This window comes from Arachis ipaensis, chromosome B3, assembly GCF_059453495.1.
Source record: "Arachis ipaensis isolate K30076 ecotype BB chromosome B3, ASM5945349v1, whole genome shotgun sequence".
NCBI classification, from domain to species: domain Eukaryota; kingdom Viridiplantae; phylum Streptophyta; class Magnoliopsida; order Fabales; family Fabaceae; genus Arachis; species Arachis ipaensis.
In genome coordinates, this window is record NC_142438.1 from 141,121,331 (window position 1) to 141,137,880 (window position 16,550).

Here is a 16,550-nt window from a genome sequence, read left to right on the forward strand (position 1 = left end):
ATAATTCTAGTTCTACGTTTTCATTTACACTTCAACTAGGTATCCTTTAACAATGTTACAATATTAAGCCATTTTTTACAATAATTCAAAAAAACTAAAACAAACACATCTAAAAAGTTGTAAATAGATTTAGTGTCTTTAAAAATTAAATCTATATTTAAAATACAAATTAAATCAAACTAAAATTTAAAATTTAAATTTTAAATTTCTGTTTCAAATTTAATATATTTAATATAATAATACATTATCATTTAAATACACGTCATAAATTTAAATTACTCAAAAGTTTGAAATTTAACTTTTAAAATTCTAAATTAAATGTTAAATCATTTAATGATTTAGTAAACACATTCAAAATAGAAGAAGAGAAGTCAAAAAACGTCAAGACCCCACATCTAAAACTCAAAAACTCCGAAAAGCAATTCACCGTCACTCTGAAGACAAAGAGACTTCACCCCCTGCCGCAGTGCGCTTGCACCACCGTCCTCATTGGCCTTCATCGTCGACGCCCCACATCCAAAAACCAGAGACGCACAACGGCAACTCAGCAGCGCACACTCTTAAACCCAGAGAAGTCATTCCCTGCTGCCATTCGTCTGCGTCACCGCTTCCTCCACCACGGCGCACATCCACAACGCTGCATTCCTCTCCTTTCAAGCCCATCGTCGTTGCCGGCGACTTAACTGAGGTTTGGATTATTCTGACACCACTAATTTTTGTGTTATTCTGTATAAAGTTTTGATTTTTTTATTAATTTGAAAATTAAATTCCGAATAAAATGGCTTGAGAAGTAATTGATCTTTGCATGTGCAATTTCTCTATTTTGGAAGTGTTTACATCTTTGAATCGAGTTTTTTGTGTGGGTAAGCTTCCAGTAATCGCTATCTGTGGGTGTGTTCATGGTTGCTGCTTTACATTATATCAACGTAGCTATTTCTGCAATTGGGTCAGAAATGAGCGAAGGCTTGAAATTCATATCATAGGCTTGAACGATTATTAGACCTGAGCACTAATATTCTTATTTGTGTGTTTAAGTGTTACAGCATTACATGAAAGCTTTCTTTTCTACCTCCAATAATAAATAATTTTCTTAATTTTGGGTTTTTACTTCTTAGAATGGATTAGCTCTGACTGGTGCAAGGAAATTATGATTAAGTTCTATTTTATAGTGTGTTAATGATCGAAAGATGTTATTTTTGTTACATAGCTTTCATAGTCAATTAGCTTGCTGGGTTGGTTGCATGAGCTGGTTACACTGCAATTAAAAGAAATATATCTATTTGTTGGGTTGAGAATGAAGACAAAAACTTGTCCAAATAATTAGTGTGGATTATTACGATTCAGGATGTGTTTATATTGTTACCTCAATTCTACAAGTGTCTTTGGTGAAAACTTTATGTCTAACCTTATTATATGAACAATGTGCAGTGTAGAATCATAATGCCAGTTAAAAAACGTACTTCATCTGGTACAAAGAAAGAAAAATCAGCAGCTAGTAAGGCTTCCGATGGCAGACTTGATGAATCTAATGTTAACAATGTCAAGAACAAAGTTGGAAGACCGAAGAAACCAGAGGGTCCTAAAAAGGTAATTTGTTTCTCACTTTAAAAATTCTCGAGGTTTGCAAGTGAGGTACACAATTTCACATATACTAACTAGTGGCTCAATATTTTAGAAAACACTTGATACCCGCTGCTCTCCAACTGCCATTGCGGATATGATGGAACATTTAAAAGATAAATATCCGATCAAATACCAAGAAGTTGAGAAAATGGGTTTTGGATGCCTGAGGCACATCCCTAAGTGGTCGATGAGCCAAGATTTGATTGTCGCCCTGGCACGGTCATATAACAAGGATCGAATGCATTTGGAAGTTGAGACCGGAGACATACCGGTGAATGCGCGAGTGATAGGTCAAGCATTGGGACTCCCTACAAATGGTAATACATAAAGTATATATTTAATGTAAAGTACATATATGTTATCTTTTGGATGTAGTACTACTTCTCTTAACCATATGGATTCCGTGTTATAGGTGATAGCTTTCCGAAATTAGATCCGAAGAAGCATCGTAACCTCATAGATACCTTTGAAGGCAAAACCCAAAAAGAGGTTAAGACCCATGTTATCAGATGCTCGGTTACAACAGAAGTAGAAAAGGAGGAGTTTCGGCGCTACTTCATAATGTTTGTCATGAAGGCCTTTCTCTTTGCTTCCAGTAATAAGTATATTACCAATTCATTCATCCCGGGCGTGATAGATGTGCGTAATCCAATGAGATTTTTTTGGGGTAGACACATCTATGACTGTGTTAAGGAGGGCTTAAGGAAATATAAGGAAGATGGCATAAGGACTATTGATGGATGCATGTTTGCTCTCTTGGTAAGTTGAGCCATATCACTTGTTAGACCTAGATTCACTTGAATGGTAGTGCTAATTTACTCATGTGTTTTTGTGGCAGATACTTTACTTGCATACGAACAAACACGGGGATCTTAGGGGATATTCTGGTGGCGGTGAACCATGGACTAAAGAATGGACTGTTGCTGAGCTTAGAGAAGCAGTAATGGAAGAACAAGTTCGGGAATCGGTATAGATACATATGTACATGTATTTAATTTTTTTACTATGAACCTAGGCTTGAGAATTAATTAATATATGTAATAGGGTCTAATTCGGAAGATTGATGAATTACGAAAATCCGAGAGGGAAAAGGGCAACGTCGATGAACCACAAAAGAGAACACGTGATAAGCGACGGGGTGCACAAGTTAGACCTCGAACTAAGGAGCGAACAAGAAAAAGGCCGAAAAAAATTGTTGCCGAGTCAGATGAGGAAGAATTTCTCACTGAGACTGACGTTAGCGATAAAGAATTATGTCATGAAGAGAACCCAGGCTCAACATCCTCAGATAAAATTAATGTTCCCTTGTCTCGATATCGAGTGTTGAGTGGCACAAAAAACCGGCAGGAAAGGCAAGTTTAAATGACATTTTTCTTTAAAATCGTATTTATATTCCTTCTTTTTGTGGCTAGATTTGTATGAGTGCAATTATTCATTATATTATCTAATAATTGAATGAATTGGTGTGTATAGTCTTGATCTCCAAGAAGTTTTCGATGCTAGAATTGAAAAGTAAGTGCATTTACTAATTATTGATGTTAGAATTTACCTATATGATATGTACACTAGTATTGGAAAGAATATGTATTTGTATCATTTTGAATGTGTTTCAGCAATTAAATGTGTAACGTTATGTAATTTTAGATGTGTTTAAGTAAGTCCTATTATAATGAGTTAAATGACTTAGTGTGTGTAGACATGAGCTCCAAGAAGAAGTTGTTGCTGATTGTGGAGAACCTAATCCTGTGAGCAACGAAAAACACCAAGCTGTCATTGCTAGTATTGAAAAGTAAGTACGTTTACTAATTACCACTGTTAAAATTTACCTATGCGATATGTATAATAGTATTGAAATGAGTAAATACTAATTGTATCAATTTGGATGTGTTTCCACAATTATTTGGATGTCATTTTGTTAATTTAGATGTGTATAAGTGACTCTGTTTGTGTTATATTATATTGACATAAAGTACATAGTGTGTGTAGTCATGAGCTCCAAGAAGAAGTTCTTGCTGAATGTGGAGCACCTAGCCCCATGAGCAACGAAGAGCACCATGTTGTCAATGAATCGAGTGTAAAGTAAGTACATGTATTAATTATTGTTGTTTCAATCTAGGGATACAATATGTACACTAGTATTTAAGCGATTATAAACTGGATTTCTTTGGATTGGCTATCCATCTTTTATTTGGGGAGTGCAGGACATCAAAGTGTTTAGATATGGTTGTGTATTCCGGACCCCACAGAAGTGTGAATAATATGGAAAGCGGCGAAGTTGATCATGGAATACCCCAAGATGATGTTGAAGAGTGCAATAGGCTTTCCTCGAAACCAACATCTGTCAATAACACTCCACCAACGCCTGCTCCAATTATAATCCCACCGGATTTTGATGAAGATGCAAAAGAGAAGGTATACAGATGGGTAATAGATGACAGAAATCCGTTGGATGAAGTTATCGTGTGGTACCGGACACATTATACGTTGGACCTAACACGAAGAGATCTGAACACATTAAAAAGGAGGGAATGGGTCGACGGTCGGGTAAAAAATCTAACAAATAATAACTATATATATAGAATTTTAACCTACTTTTATCATCTCTTTTCATTTTGTCCTTTATGCTTTTATGCATGTGCAGGTGATAGAGTGCATGTGTGCACTCTTTAATGGGCTCCCAGCCAAGAGGTTTCAAGAAGATTTCTACTGCATTAATCCAATGATATTGGTATGATGAACACATATCAATGTTACTTTTTACTTGTTCTTACACCGATACACTTAGTAATAAACTAATACGGACTAAATGTGTACAGGGTCGTGTTATGACACCTATGAATGTTGAAAAATTTGAGGACAAACACAACTCAGAGTATGTGGGGTTAGCAGAATGTTGGGGGAACGAGATCCGTCTGTTCAACAAGGTAGAAGCAGCCAAGAGACATACGGTATATGTTCAAAAATATTACATCCAACAAGTATAAAGTTTTTTGTGCATCCCTTTGTATCTTTGTAAGAGTATCGAAAAATAAAATCCGAGTATGATGCAGTTCTTTGTACCCATCTGCCTGGATAATCACTGGTGGTTGTATGCTTTTCATCCAAAAAGTGCGACATTCTTTGCTCTTGACTCCCTAGTTAGACCCCCTCTTACCGATCATAGGGTGAAAGTGGATGAATATGCGGTAAGTATAAACACGGTCGATACAAATTTCAATCATGTCCAATTAAGATCAATAACCAATTGCGAAATATGTTGTTGGTGTACTCATATTGGAACTGCTTCTCAATAGGAGAGTTCGATACACATGGGATCAGGCCCCTATTGTCTGCTGCATCGCATTCCAACTCCTGTTGTTCCTTATCTGCAAGACAATTGTCATACTGGTGCACAAATTGAACTAAACTGCTCCTACACATTAGGTACTTATCAAAGAAAGAATGCATGCTCTCACTCCGTTGTGTACTCCTCATGCCAGCCCAAAATTCATGCTCTAGAAAAACAGGGACCCATATATTGCGAATATGATAGATATCTGCATTTGAAAGACATATTTGCTTTTAAAATAGTCACCTATGTTGTGTCACTAAACATGCATGAAAGGATATTTAGCTTAAGTTCATTTTTTTTACAAAATCTAGTCAACACTTAAAACGACAAATAAACAGACCAATCAAGTTTTGGATGTGCATTCATACCGTTAAGCCAGTTGTTGTCATGAAGGGTATACTCTTCAATGAAGTCATACCATGAACTTTCAAACGATTCTCGCGAATGAGACTCCCAAATAATCCCATGCATTGTAGCTTTAATTTCCTCATATCGGCTCAACTTTCCAAGTTTATCTTTCTCGTGATGTGCCAAATGCACAATCTATGCCTAGTGTTTGGCATGACATTTCGAATGGCTGTTGCCATGGCTCCGCATTGGTCAGTTAAGATTCCATCTGGTGTTTTTCCCATACATTTTATAAATGTTTGCATGAGCCATTCAAAGGACTCAGTCTCTTCGTTGCCCAATAAAGCACACCCGAAAAGACATGACCTTCCGTGGTGATTAACACCCACAAATGCTGCAACTGGCATCTCATATCTATAAAAAAATCAACACGTGGGGCACTCAGTGAGCTTGTAAATTAATGAATCCTATAAAAAATAAACCAAGAAAAAGAAGTTACTTGTTGAGTTTGTATGTGGTGTCAAATGACACCACGTCACCAAAATACTCGTAAGCAGCTCTTGATCGAGCATCCGCCCAAAATGCATGCTTGAGACTATTGTCACTATAGAGACAAATGTCGTAGAAGAAATTCGGGTTCTGCTCTTTCATCCTGGTAAAATAGTCCAGCATCTCTTGCGCATCAGTATCATCTCCATTGATTCGGAGTTTACCAGATATATAATTTCTAACATCCTTCTCAAGAAATTTCAGATTAGAACGACCACCAGCTTCATCAGCAAGCGCCTAAAAAGTCTTCGAAGGTCGTATACCAGCCTGGTCGTTGCGTTCAATGACATCCTTAACGTGCATGGTGAGTTCCCTGTTTTTCTTAAACATCCATGACAAACTGGGATCACATCGATGCGTGTGAGTTAATTCTACCTTCGACAGTATCCATTTTTCAAGCTCTATGTCAAGTTTCACATAGATGCGAGCTTTACAGTGTACAGATGAGACTGTGTTTGACCTATGGGTTACCGGATTCTTCTTTGTTCGGTATCCATCTCTATTACACTGTATGGATTGGTTAATGGGTGTTTTTCCATTCTTGTGGAAGTTAGTGTTTCTTATATGAGGCTCGAATCCCACTTTATTGGCATAGTTGTAGTAAAATTGGCGTGCTTCTTCGAGGGTTCCAAATAGCATCCCCACTTTTGGAATCTCCTCATCAGAAATAGTGGGATGAATTATGACCTAAAAAAACAAAACATACTAACAAGGATTGTGACACAAAAATAACACAATAATACGTGCATATATATATATATATATTTATAGTGCCATTACTCGGATATTTGGATGTGTTCACAGGAATATATATATATATATATATATATATTAAAATATAACCTATAATTAGCATGCAAGAAAAAAAGTCGGCCATAAATATCAGAAGAATAAATTAATACATTATAAAAAATTCCAAATAAAAAAATGTCAACTACCTCAGTCGTGCACTCAGTTTCTGTAGCAGAATTGCTTGAGCTATTACAAATATTTATATCGTCCATATCAATATGGGTATCAAATGAGTGAATTTCTTCTGATGACGGCTGCGTGTTCAAGTCTATAGCAAATGCCATGTTGATGTCTAATATTATAAATAAAATAATGGTCATTATAATATTAGAAAAATACAAAATTGTAATTAATTAAAATATTTGCAAATTAATAACCAACTGTCCATTTGGTTAAACAGTTTGGATCAGTACGACCAAAAAAAAATCTTGTGCTATTTGATATATTTTTCGATGTGTTCTAGCAATATTATAAGTTCGATTGTATTATTTTAAATGTGTAATAAATTTACGAAATAAACTATTTCCAACCATTATCTAAAATATCCACCAATAACATCAATAAAAAAAATTAAGATAAATAAATATTAATGCTCAAACAAGTAATAAAAATTCCAACTAATACCATGATAATATATGTTAGATATTTTTTATAAATAAAAAACAACTTAAATTAATTGTTGATTATAATAATTTTGAAAACGTTATTGTTCAAATAAGTATCGAAAAAAATCTAACTAATAGTTAAAATAATAAATATTATATACATTTTATCGAATCGAAAATAAATACATTAATTGTATTATTAATGTTTATATTGTATTATTAAAGTTGGCACGATTTTGGATGTGTTTTAAAAATATTTTGTATAAAATATCATACTATCAGATGTGTTATAATCGAAAAAAAACAATACAATTTTAAATTAATTGTTGATTATAATAATTTTGAAAACGTTAATGTTCAAATAAGTATCGAAAAAAATCCAACTAATAATTTAAATAATAAATATTGTATGCATTTGATCAAATAAAAAATTAAAAGATTAATTATATTATTAACGTTTAAATTTATATATTTAAATATAGCATAGTTTTAGATGTGTTTTAAAAATATTTTAAATAAAATATCATACTATCAGATGTGTTAAAAATGAACAATAACAACAGAATTTTTATGACTATACCATCTACATCCTCTCTCTTAAACTTCATATTTTTTTTTTGCTTCTTTGCTCAAACTACTTATGTACAAAGTATTTTATTTGTAACAACTCTATTAATAAATTAAATAAGATCAACCATATTCCAATTAAATAACAATAGAATTTTTATATTTAAAGTAAAATATAATTAGAAATATTGAAAATGATACTTCTTAATAAATTATATAAACGAGTGTAGAAAGTAGATTTACCTACTTACCTTTTAATAATGCAGAACGAGGGAGAGGGAGTGCTTCAGCTCTGGAAGATGGTGATACGTCTTCACCAACGAATAAGAGAGGAAGAATTCAGCTGTGCGTACCTTTTTGGTTTTGGAACATGTAACGCACTGTGCTTAGAATAAGGAATAAAAGACTTTAGTTGTTACTTGAAGTTCCGAAAATAAAGGAAAGTCACATAACTACTAATAAAGTGGGTGGATTTTAAAATTTAAATTAAATTTATTTATAGATATGTATCTATAAAATAGGAACATGTTTTAATAAAAAATAATTAAATATTATTTAAATCTGATTAAAGGCTGATTAAAGGCTGAAAAGTATTGTACAACTAGCATTTCCCTTTCATTTAAGTAGAATTTCAGGTGTAGTACCATGTTGATAATGGAAAATTATTAGACAAAAATTTAATTAAATTATTTAACGATTTTTAATTATTAATTTCATAAATTAATTCTATCTAAGTTTTTATTTTTGATTTAATTTTTAATATTAGCCAATTCTATAATGTATTAATGTTTATCATTTTATGTTTAATTTATATTTAATTTATTTTTATAATAAATTTTAAATATTAATTATTTATTTTTTATGATTAAATACTAAATTTTTAAGTACCATAACATTCAATTTTACTATTTATGCATCTCATATTTTAACTACACTTTTCATAATTAAAATCTTTCAGAAATTATACATGACTTGCCAACGAGACGATGTTTGTAAACAAATCTTTATAATTTTATTCGAAAAAAATTATCATTTTTATCCATAAATGTTTAATACACTAACAAAATTATTTATAAAAAAATAATTTTATACTCATAAAAATAAATTATTTAAACATTATAAAATTATTTTACTTTTTTAAATTATTCTCATGACCACCATTATTATCATATTGTTTAACACTTTTATCTTTTTTGTTGCTATAGGTGAACAATAGAAGATACAAATAATGTGAATGATGAACCGCGTTTCATGCTTAATAACTAAAAAACATCTTAACCCACATCAAATCGTAACTTTTTTTTTTTTTTAGCAAAGCCTCCTAAACGCACCTTCAATTTTTTCGTCGCGCCGTCACATCTCCATTGCATCGCTGACTCTTTTTTTCCGTTGCGCAGCCGTCGTCGTCGTTAGAGACGCACATCAGCGCCGCCTTGTGTCGTCCTCGTCGTGCCGCTGCTGTTGCTGTGCCAGACTTCAACGCTGCTGCCCTTCATCTAGTCCACACCACCATTTCGTTGTACAGCCGCCCTTCCTTCTGAAGCCCTTACTATCCATAGTGCCACCTCCTGCATCCCCACCATCGGCCCCTGGAAGGAACCCATCTCGCACCGTTGTTGGCTCCGTATAACTGGATTCGTCATGCTGTTAGCCCTAACTGTCCCTGACACTCCTGGTAACGGTAAGCAACCCATCTACATGAAAAATAATCATCCGCATCTGCATGAAAAATAATCATTCTATCTGCATGAAAAATAAACATCCGGTGCAGTCCTGGGATTGTGAACCGCAGTGAAGGCGGGAGCACAAGATTGTGAAATAACTACGGCTGCAGCTGCACGGGGTGCGGAAGATAGCGACGCTCTTGGAAGGAAAGGCACCTTGCTACAAAGCTGCCTTGCGCGATGATGGCGAATTGTGGATGTAGACGGGAGGGGCACTTTGTAGGCTACGCGGCGGACGTCGAAATTCTGTTACAGTAGAATTAGGAGAACCGTACGTAGTGTGAATGTGTTTAGGGATGCTAATCCTAAATTTCAAATTCTAGTACACCGGTAAGGATGCAGGAGGTGGCGCTGTGGATGGTAAGGGCTTCAGAAAGAAGGACGACAGCATAGAAAAATTGTGGTGTGGACTAGATGAAGGGCGACGACGCTGAGGTCCGACATAGCAACAGCGGTGCACAGCGGGGACGACATGAGGCGGCGCTAACGTGCGTCTCTAACGGCGACGACGACGGCGCACTGGAAAAAGGAGTCAGCGATGCGGAGGAGATGCGATGGCGCGACGGAGAAAAGAAGTGTGCATTTAGGAGGTTGCTGTAAAGAAAATGGTTATAGTTTGATTTGGCTGAGGATTTTTTTATAGTTATTGAGCCTGAAACGCTGCTCGTTATTCACATTGTTCGCATCTCTTATTGTTCACCTAGCGAAATTCTGATATCTAATTTGTGCTTGATACTGGTCGAGCATTTTCTATTATTATATAATTATTTGTCTTTATGATGATACAAGCAATTAACAAAATATGAAAATGTAGATTAAACATGAATATTCAACTATCACATACTACTCCAGTTTATTATAGCTAAGCATTAACCATTTCAATTAAAATAAAGGAATCTAAAATGAGGCACGACGAACTTACAATTTCATGTTTTAGGAAAAACAAAACATGGAGGAAGAAAAACATGTTTTACAGAAAGAGAATACTGCTGAATCTTGTTCTCTCCTCTTTTTTCATCGTCTTCTCCCCCCCCCTTTTATAAATGTCTTTCACACTTCGGATTATGGTTTTCTTAGAAAAATCATTTTCTTCCTACTTCTCTTAGCATATGTGACTCGCGTTAATTTTTTATTTCTGTCGCATAATTATTAACAACATGCTGAGATATTAAGTTTGAGAATTAGATTTTAAATAATTTCATAGGGAATAAATTAAGGTAAAAAATTTTCAATTATCATTTTAAATAGTGGTTAGAAAGTCTAACAAAGTAGCTATCAATTCATCTCAATAAGTCGTTAGTTACAAATGTTAAGTTAAAGACTAAATTTATAAACCAAATTAAGATATAAATATAACCTCAGACACGAATTGTTACCTAAATTATTTCTTTATCAATAATAGGTTTACCATTGTAATTTTTTTTAGTGAGAATACATAAAAAGTACATAGTATATAAGGTGTAATAACTCAATAAGTATTTTCTAAGGGAATTTTTCATTTTCTTCAACAATGAGAAGAACTTATTTCTCTCCCTCTCTTAATGCCTTCTGGTTCATCAAACCATTAACATCACAGCTTGAACAGTTTAGAGCATGAGATTATCTTCATGGTGCAGTGAGCGTGGAGAACAATCAAGCTGTGAATCAAATTAAAAAAAAGTTGTGAATTGAGATAATCCAATTTTGCCATTTTCTTTTTATCCCTAATTTTTCTTTTGACATTTTCTTTCTCCCATTCTTACCTCTTCCTTCAAACTCATCCAATAGAGTTTGATGAGAGGTTATTTCGCAAGATTCTTTCTTGGTGAACACAGCTGTTCCGATCAACGAGTTGGAAGGAAGAAGATCTGAATCCTTATTAACCCTGTGATTCATTGATTTCTCAAAATGGCGAACATGGTAAACAGATCCTCCCATTATAGAGGTCGTGGAGCTACATTGGCTTGCTCTCATTACAACAAGCAAGGCCACACAGAAGATGTATGCTATAAGAAGCATGGGTACTCCTCCCATTTCTATCAACGGCAGCAACATAACACCACCATCAATCACGTGATCACTGAGGGGGCACAATGATATACTGAGTGACAAACAATCCCAGCTCAATTGTCTCCAAGAGAACACTGGAATATCAAGATCTGGGTTCACAGCATAGTTTTACCTTGTTAGAGTTGATCAAAGACAAAAGTGTGCAGCAAGCCAGCAACAACCTCATAATGCAAATCAAATTTTGACTAATTTCATTCAGACTTTCACTCCAAGTAAAACCATTGCACTACATTTTAGCGAGAATTATGAGTATTATCACTCCAAAATCTGCACTATGGGTCATTGATTCCGGTGCAACAGATCATGTGACTTCTTACTTAAAAGATTTTGCAAGTTTTCAAAATATTGCTCAAATTAATGTAATATTGCCAAATGGGACCAAAACTGTTAGCACTATCATTGGCACAATCACATTCTCTAAAAACTTTTTTCTCAAAAATGTTTTATACATTCCTTCTTTTGATTTTAAACTGGTATCTGTGTCAAAGTTAACCTCAAACTTATATTGTCAACTGCTAATCAATGATAGGTGTTGTGAGATACAAGATAGATCCACATCAAAGATGATTGGCATTGCTAAGTGTATAGAAGGGTTATATACAATGAGTTGAGAACCAAAATTCTCTCACTTTTCCCCTCTTCCAACAAAGCAAGCTTTATTGGCGGCAACTACGACTACTAGTCATCCTACCACACCTTCACATAGTGAGCACAACAATATTTGGCATCTTAGATTAGGACACATACCCATGCATAAATTGATTTTCTGAAGAAGTATTATCCTTTTATAGATTGTATTGCTTCAAAACTTCCTTGTGATTCATGTCATTTTGCAAAACAAAAAAATTATCTTTTAATCTTAGTATAACTAAAATAAAAGATTATTTTGACTTAGTTCATATGGATATTTTGGGTCCTATTTCTGTCCCTTCCAATGGTGGATGGCAAGAGCAGATTCACTTGGATTTTTTTTATGAAAACCAAATCTGAAATATCACAATTGGTTATTAATTTTGTGAATTTTGTCAGAGTACAATTTGAAAAATAAGTTAAGTGTATAAGGACTGACAATGGACCAGAGTTCACTCTGAAATTCTTTTTGCATTAATTGAAATTTTACACCAAACTTCTTGTGTAGAAACACCAGAGCAAAACGGGATTGTAGAGAGAAAACACCAACATATTTTAGGTGTTGCTAGAGCACTGCTATTTCAATCAAGAATTCCATATTGTTTTTGGCAATACGCAGTTGCTCACGTCATTCACCTAATTAATAGGTTGCCAAGCACTAACCTGGATAATGCTAGTCCTTACAAGCTTTTGTATGGTAACTTACCTGACCTTTCATATTTAAGAGTATTTGGTTCTCTTGCATATGCTTTCACATTAACAAATTCAAGAACAAAATTAGATCCAAGAGAAAAACAAATTTTCTTGGTTTAAATTAGGAACAAAGGGTTTTTGACTTATTGATTTAAAATCAAAGGAAATTTTCATATCCAGAAATGTAACTTTTTATGAATCTCATTTTCCATTTTTACATTCCACTAGCACTTACATTTATGTGGTACCCATTCGTACTCCACAATGCATTGATCTTTTTCAATATGATACACCATCCACACATCATTTGCAATCACCCACACATATCACACTCACAGATTCAAATGAACATTTCTCAAGCTCAATGCACTCACCAACTTCCTCACACACCATTGCACTCATTACCATACCACATACTAACAGTGCACCTACATCACAACACTCTTGACATCACACATGATTGCATTACTAGAAAGAGTCAAGAAACTGCTTGCTTATTTGAAGAACTATCATTGTATGACAACCCACACAGCTCACTCTAGCAACTTTTTCAACTCTAACTCTTTATATCCTATCTCACAACACTTGTCATATGATAAACTAATCCCAAAATATAAGTCACTTTCTCTAGCCATCACCCCAAATCAAGAACCTAGCACTTATGAGGAAGCGGCTGCACATGAATGTTGGAGAAAATAAATACAAGATGAATCGACAGCTCTAGATCAGAACAGAACTTGGTGTCTCACTAAACTCCCAAAAGACAAGAAGGTTGTGGGTTACAAATGGGTTTTTCGGGTAAAATTCAATCCCGATGGCACCATAGAGAGGCACAAAGCGAGGCTAGTTGCAAAAGGATTCACTCAAGTGTAAGGAGTAGATTATGGTGATACTTTTAGTCCAGTTGTCAATATAACTACCCTACGAGTAATGTTAGCATTAGCAGCGGCAAAGAAATGGCATTTGAAACAGCTGGACGTCAGCACTGCCTTCCTTCATGGAGATTTGGACAAGGAAGTTTATATGAAGATACCATCCGGTTTGGCTGTGTCACAACCAGGTTTGGTTTGTAAATTACAAAAATCTCTATATGGGCTTAAGCAAACAAGCAGGCAATGGAACATTAAGCTCACTCAGACTCTTGTGGATGCTGGTTATAAGCAGTTTTTTTATGATCATTCACTGTTCATCAAGAAACAATCTAAAAGCTTCACTGCCATTCTAGTATATGTTGATGCCTTGGTTTTAACCGGGAATGACATTAGTGAAATCAATTCCATCAAGCAAAATTTAGATGACAAATTCAAAATAAAGGATCTTGGTGATCTCAAATACTTCTTGGGAATGGAAGTAGCACGCTCTAACTCTGGAATTCACATTTATCAGCGGAAGTACACCATGGACCTTCTCAGCGATTTTGGTTATCTAGATTGCAAGCCTCTCTCTACCCATTTGATTATAGTCAGAAACTCTCAAAGGAATCAGGTACCATTTTAACAGACAATACTGTTTACAGACAGCTCATCGGCCGACTCCTTTACCTCACAAACACTAGACCTGATATCTCTTATGCTGTGGGACGTTTGAGCCAATTTTTAAACTATGCAACCACTTCTCACCTACAGGCTGCTTTTCGTGTACTCCGATATTTAAAAGGCCGACCTGCAACTGGTCTCTTCTTCTCCTCTATTTCTACTCTGCATCTCACTGGATTTGTCGACGTTGACTGGGCTACCTGTGCCGATACTCTTCGCTCCGTTTCCGGTTATTGCTTCATGCTTGGGAACTCTCTCATTAGCTGGAAGAGTAAGAAGCAAACCACAGTTGCCAAGTCTTCTACAGAAGCTGAATATAGGTCTCTTGTTGTTGCCACTTGTGAAGCTAGTTGGTTATCTTTTTTAATGGATTTCATTGGTTTGCTGCTTCAAAAGTCTATCACTCTATTCTCACATTGCCAATAATCTCATCTTTCAAACACATTGAAGTGATTGACACATTGCTCGTGAAAATCATTTGTCTGGTCTCATTCATCTTATGCCAATTCGTTCCAAGGATCAACTTGCTGATTTTCTTACCAAAGCTCTGCCACCGAGTCTTTTTCTTGCTAATGTTTTCAAGTTAGGATTGTTAGATTTACACAATTATAGCTTGCGGGAGGGTGTTACCTAGATTATTTCTTTATTAATAATGGACTTACCATTATAATTATTTTTTTAGTGAGAGTACATAAAAAATACATAGTATATAAGGTGTAATAACTCAACAAATATTTTCTAAGGAGATTTTTTATTCTTTTCAACAATGAGAAGAACTTATTTCTCTCCCTCTTTTAATTCCTTCTGGTTCTTCAAACCATTAACATCATCGCTTGAACCGCTTAGGACATGAGATTTTCTTCACCAATTGTGCCTGTGTAAGATTGTTTATTTATTTTAAGAAAAAAATTTTGTGGGTGATGGAGATGTGAAGGAGAATAGCTATACACATTAATTTTAATATTTTTTTATTGTTGTTTAGTTTAGTATATTTTAGAAGTTAAATCATATGGTAAATTTCTTGACACGGATGACATAAAATAAATTAATTTACATTAATATTTTGTTTTAAAAATATTAAAACATAAAATTTATTATTTAATATTTAAGAATTATAAAAAAATTTTAAAACTAAAAATACAAAGAATTAATTTAAATCGGCTCATAATATAATTGATTTTCTAGATTTTTTTTTATTCATGGTGAAGTGGCACATAATCAGAACATAATTAGAACGTAAATTAAATGATAAATTAGGGTTTTATAATTTATTAATGTAAAATCAAAATTTTATAAAAAAACGGTTCCGCTACGTTACCAACAGCATATCTGCCAACTTCTGCCAACTCTTATTTATAATTGTGTTTCATGGAAGTGTGTTTGTGAATGTATCTAATAAAAATGTCTTTTTTATAGCGGTGTTTAATAGAAGTGTCTTTATAGATATATTTTCTGGATGTGTCTCTTTATATATGTATTTAAAATATATTAATTATTAGACACATTCACGAACACACTTCCATGAAACACAATTATAAATAAGAGTTGGTAGAAGTTGGCAGATAATATGTTGGTACCCTATACTTTTCCATAAAGAAAAAGGCTAATTTATTAAATTATTGGTAATAACGAGATAAAAATGATTTATAGACTAAATAATTTTCTTTAAGAGAAAGTCTAAGGAGGCCTATTTTTATTAAAATTTGGCCAACACTTAACTATTAAAAAAAATGAGTAATCCTACACCATTAAAAACACTCGTAATAACTATTGATGGCTACACATCACATTCCTCTTTCTTTAATTTTGGGCATAATAAAAGTCGAATGTTTATTTATGGCGAACGAAAAAACAGAGGGTCGTTTGTACCATGTTCCCCTAATGACACTATTTCTTCCATTATTACCAGACCACAGTTTCAGTTGATCTGCATAAAACTTCTCGCCCACACATGCATGTTCATAGATTCCTTCCATTCCAATAACAACTAAATAAATGTATGTCAGAGCAACCCATGAATCTTGATTGCCGTCAATACCTGACAAGAAACCACATGCAAAATTGGTGCTAGCTCATCAAATTTAACTTTTGGCGATTGGAACTG

At 34.2% G+C, this 16,550-nt stretch overlaps 1 protein-coding gene across 1 annotated transcript; it reads right to left on the reverse strand.

The window, feature by feature from the left end:
• Positions 1-5,451: 5,451 nt before the first annotated feature.
• LOC148572634 (protein FAR-RED IMPAIRED RESPONSE 1-like) lies at positions 5,452-6,927 on the reverse strand. The gene is made up of 4 exons (XM_088507666.1): positions 6,790-6,927; positions 6,115-6,538; positions 5,802-6,072; positions 5,452-5,716 (listed from the first exon to the last, which is right to left on the reverse strand). The coding sequence occupies exons 1-4, from the start codon at positions 6,925-6,927 to the stop codon at positions 5,452-5,454; spliced, it is 1,098 nt and encodes a 365-aa protein (XP_088363792.1).
• Between the last annotated feature and the right edge of the window lie 9,623 nt (positions 6,928-16,550).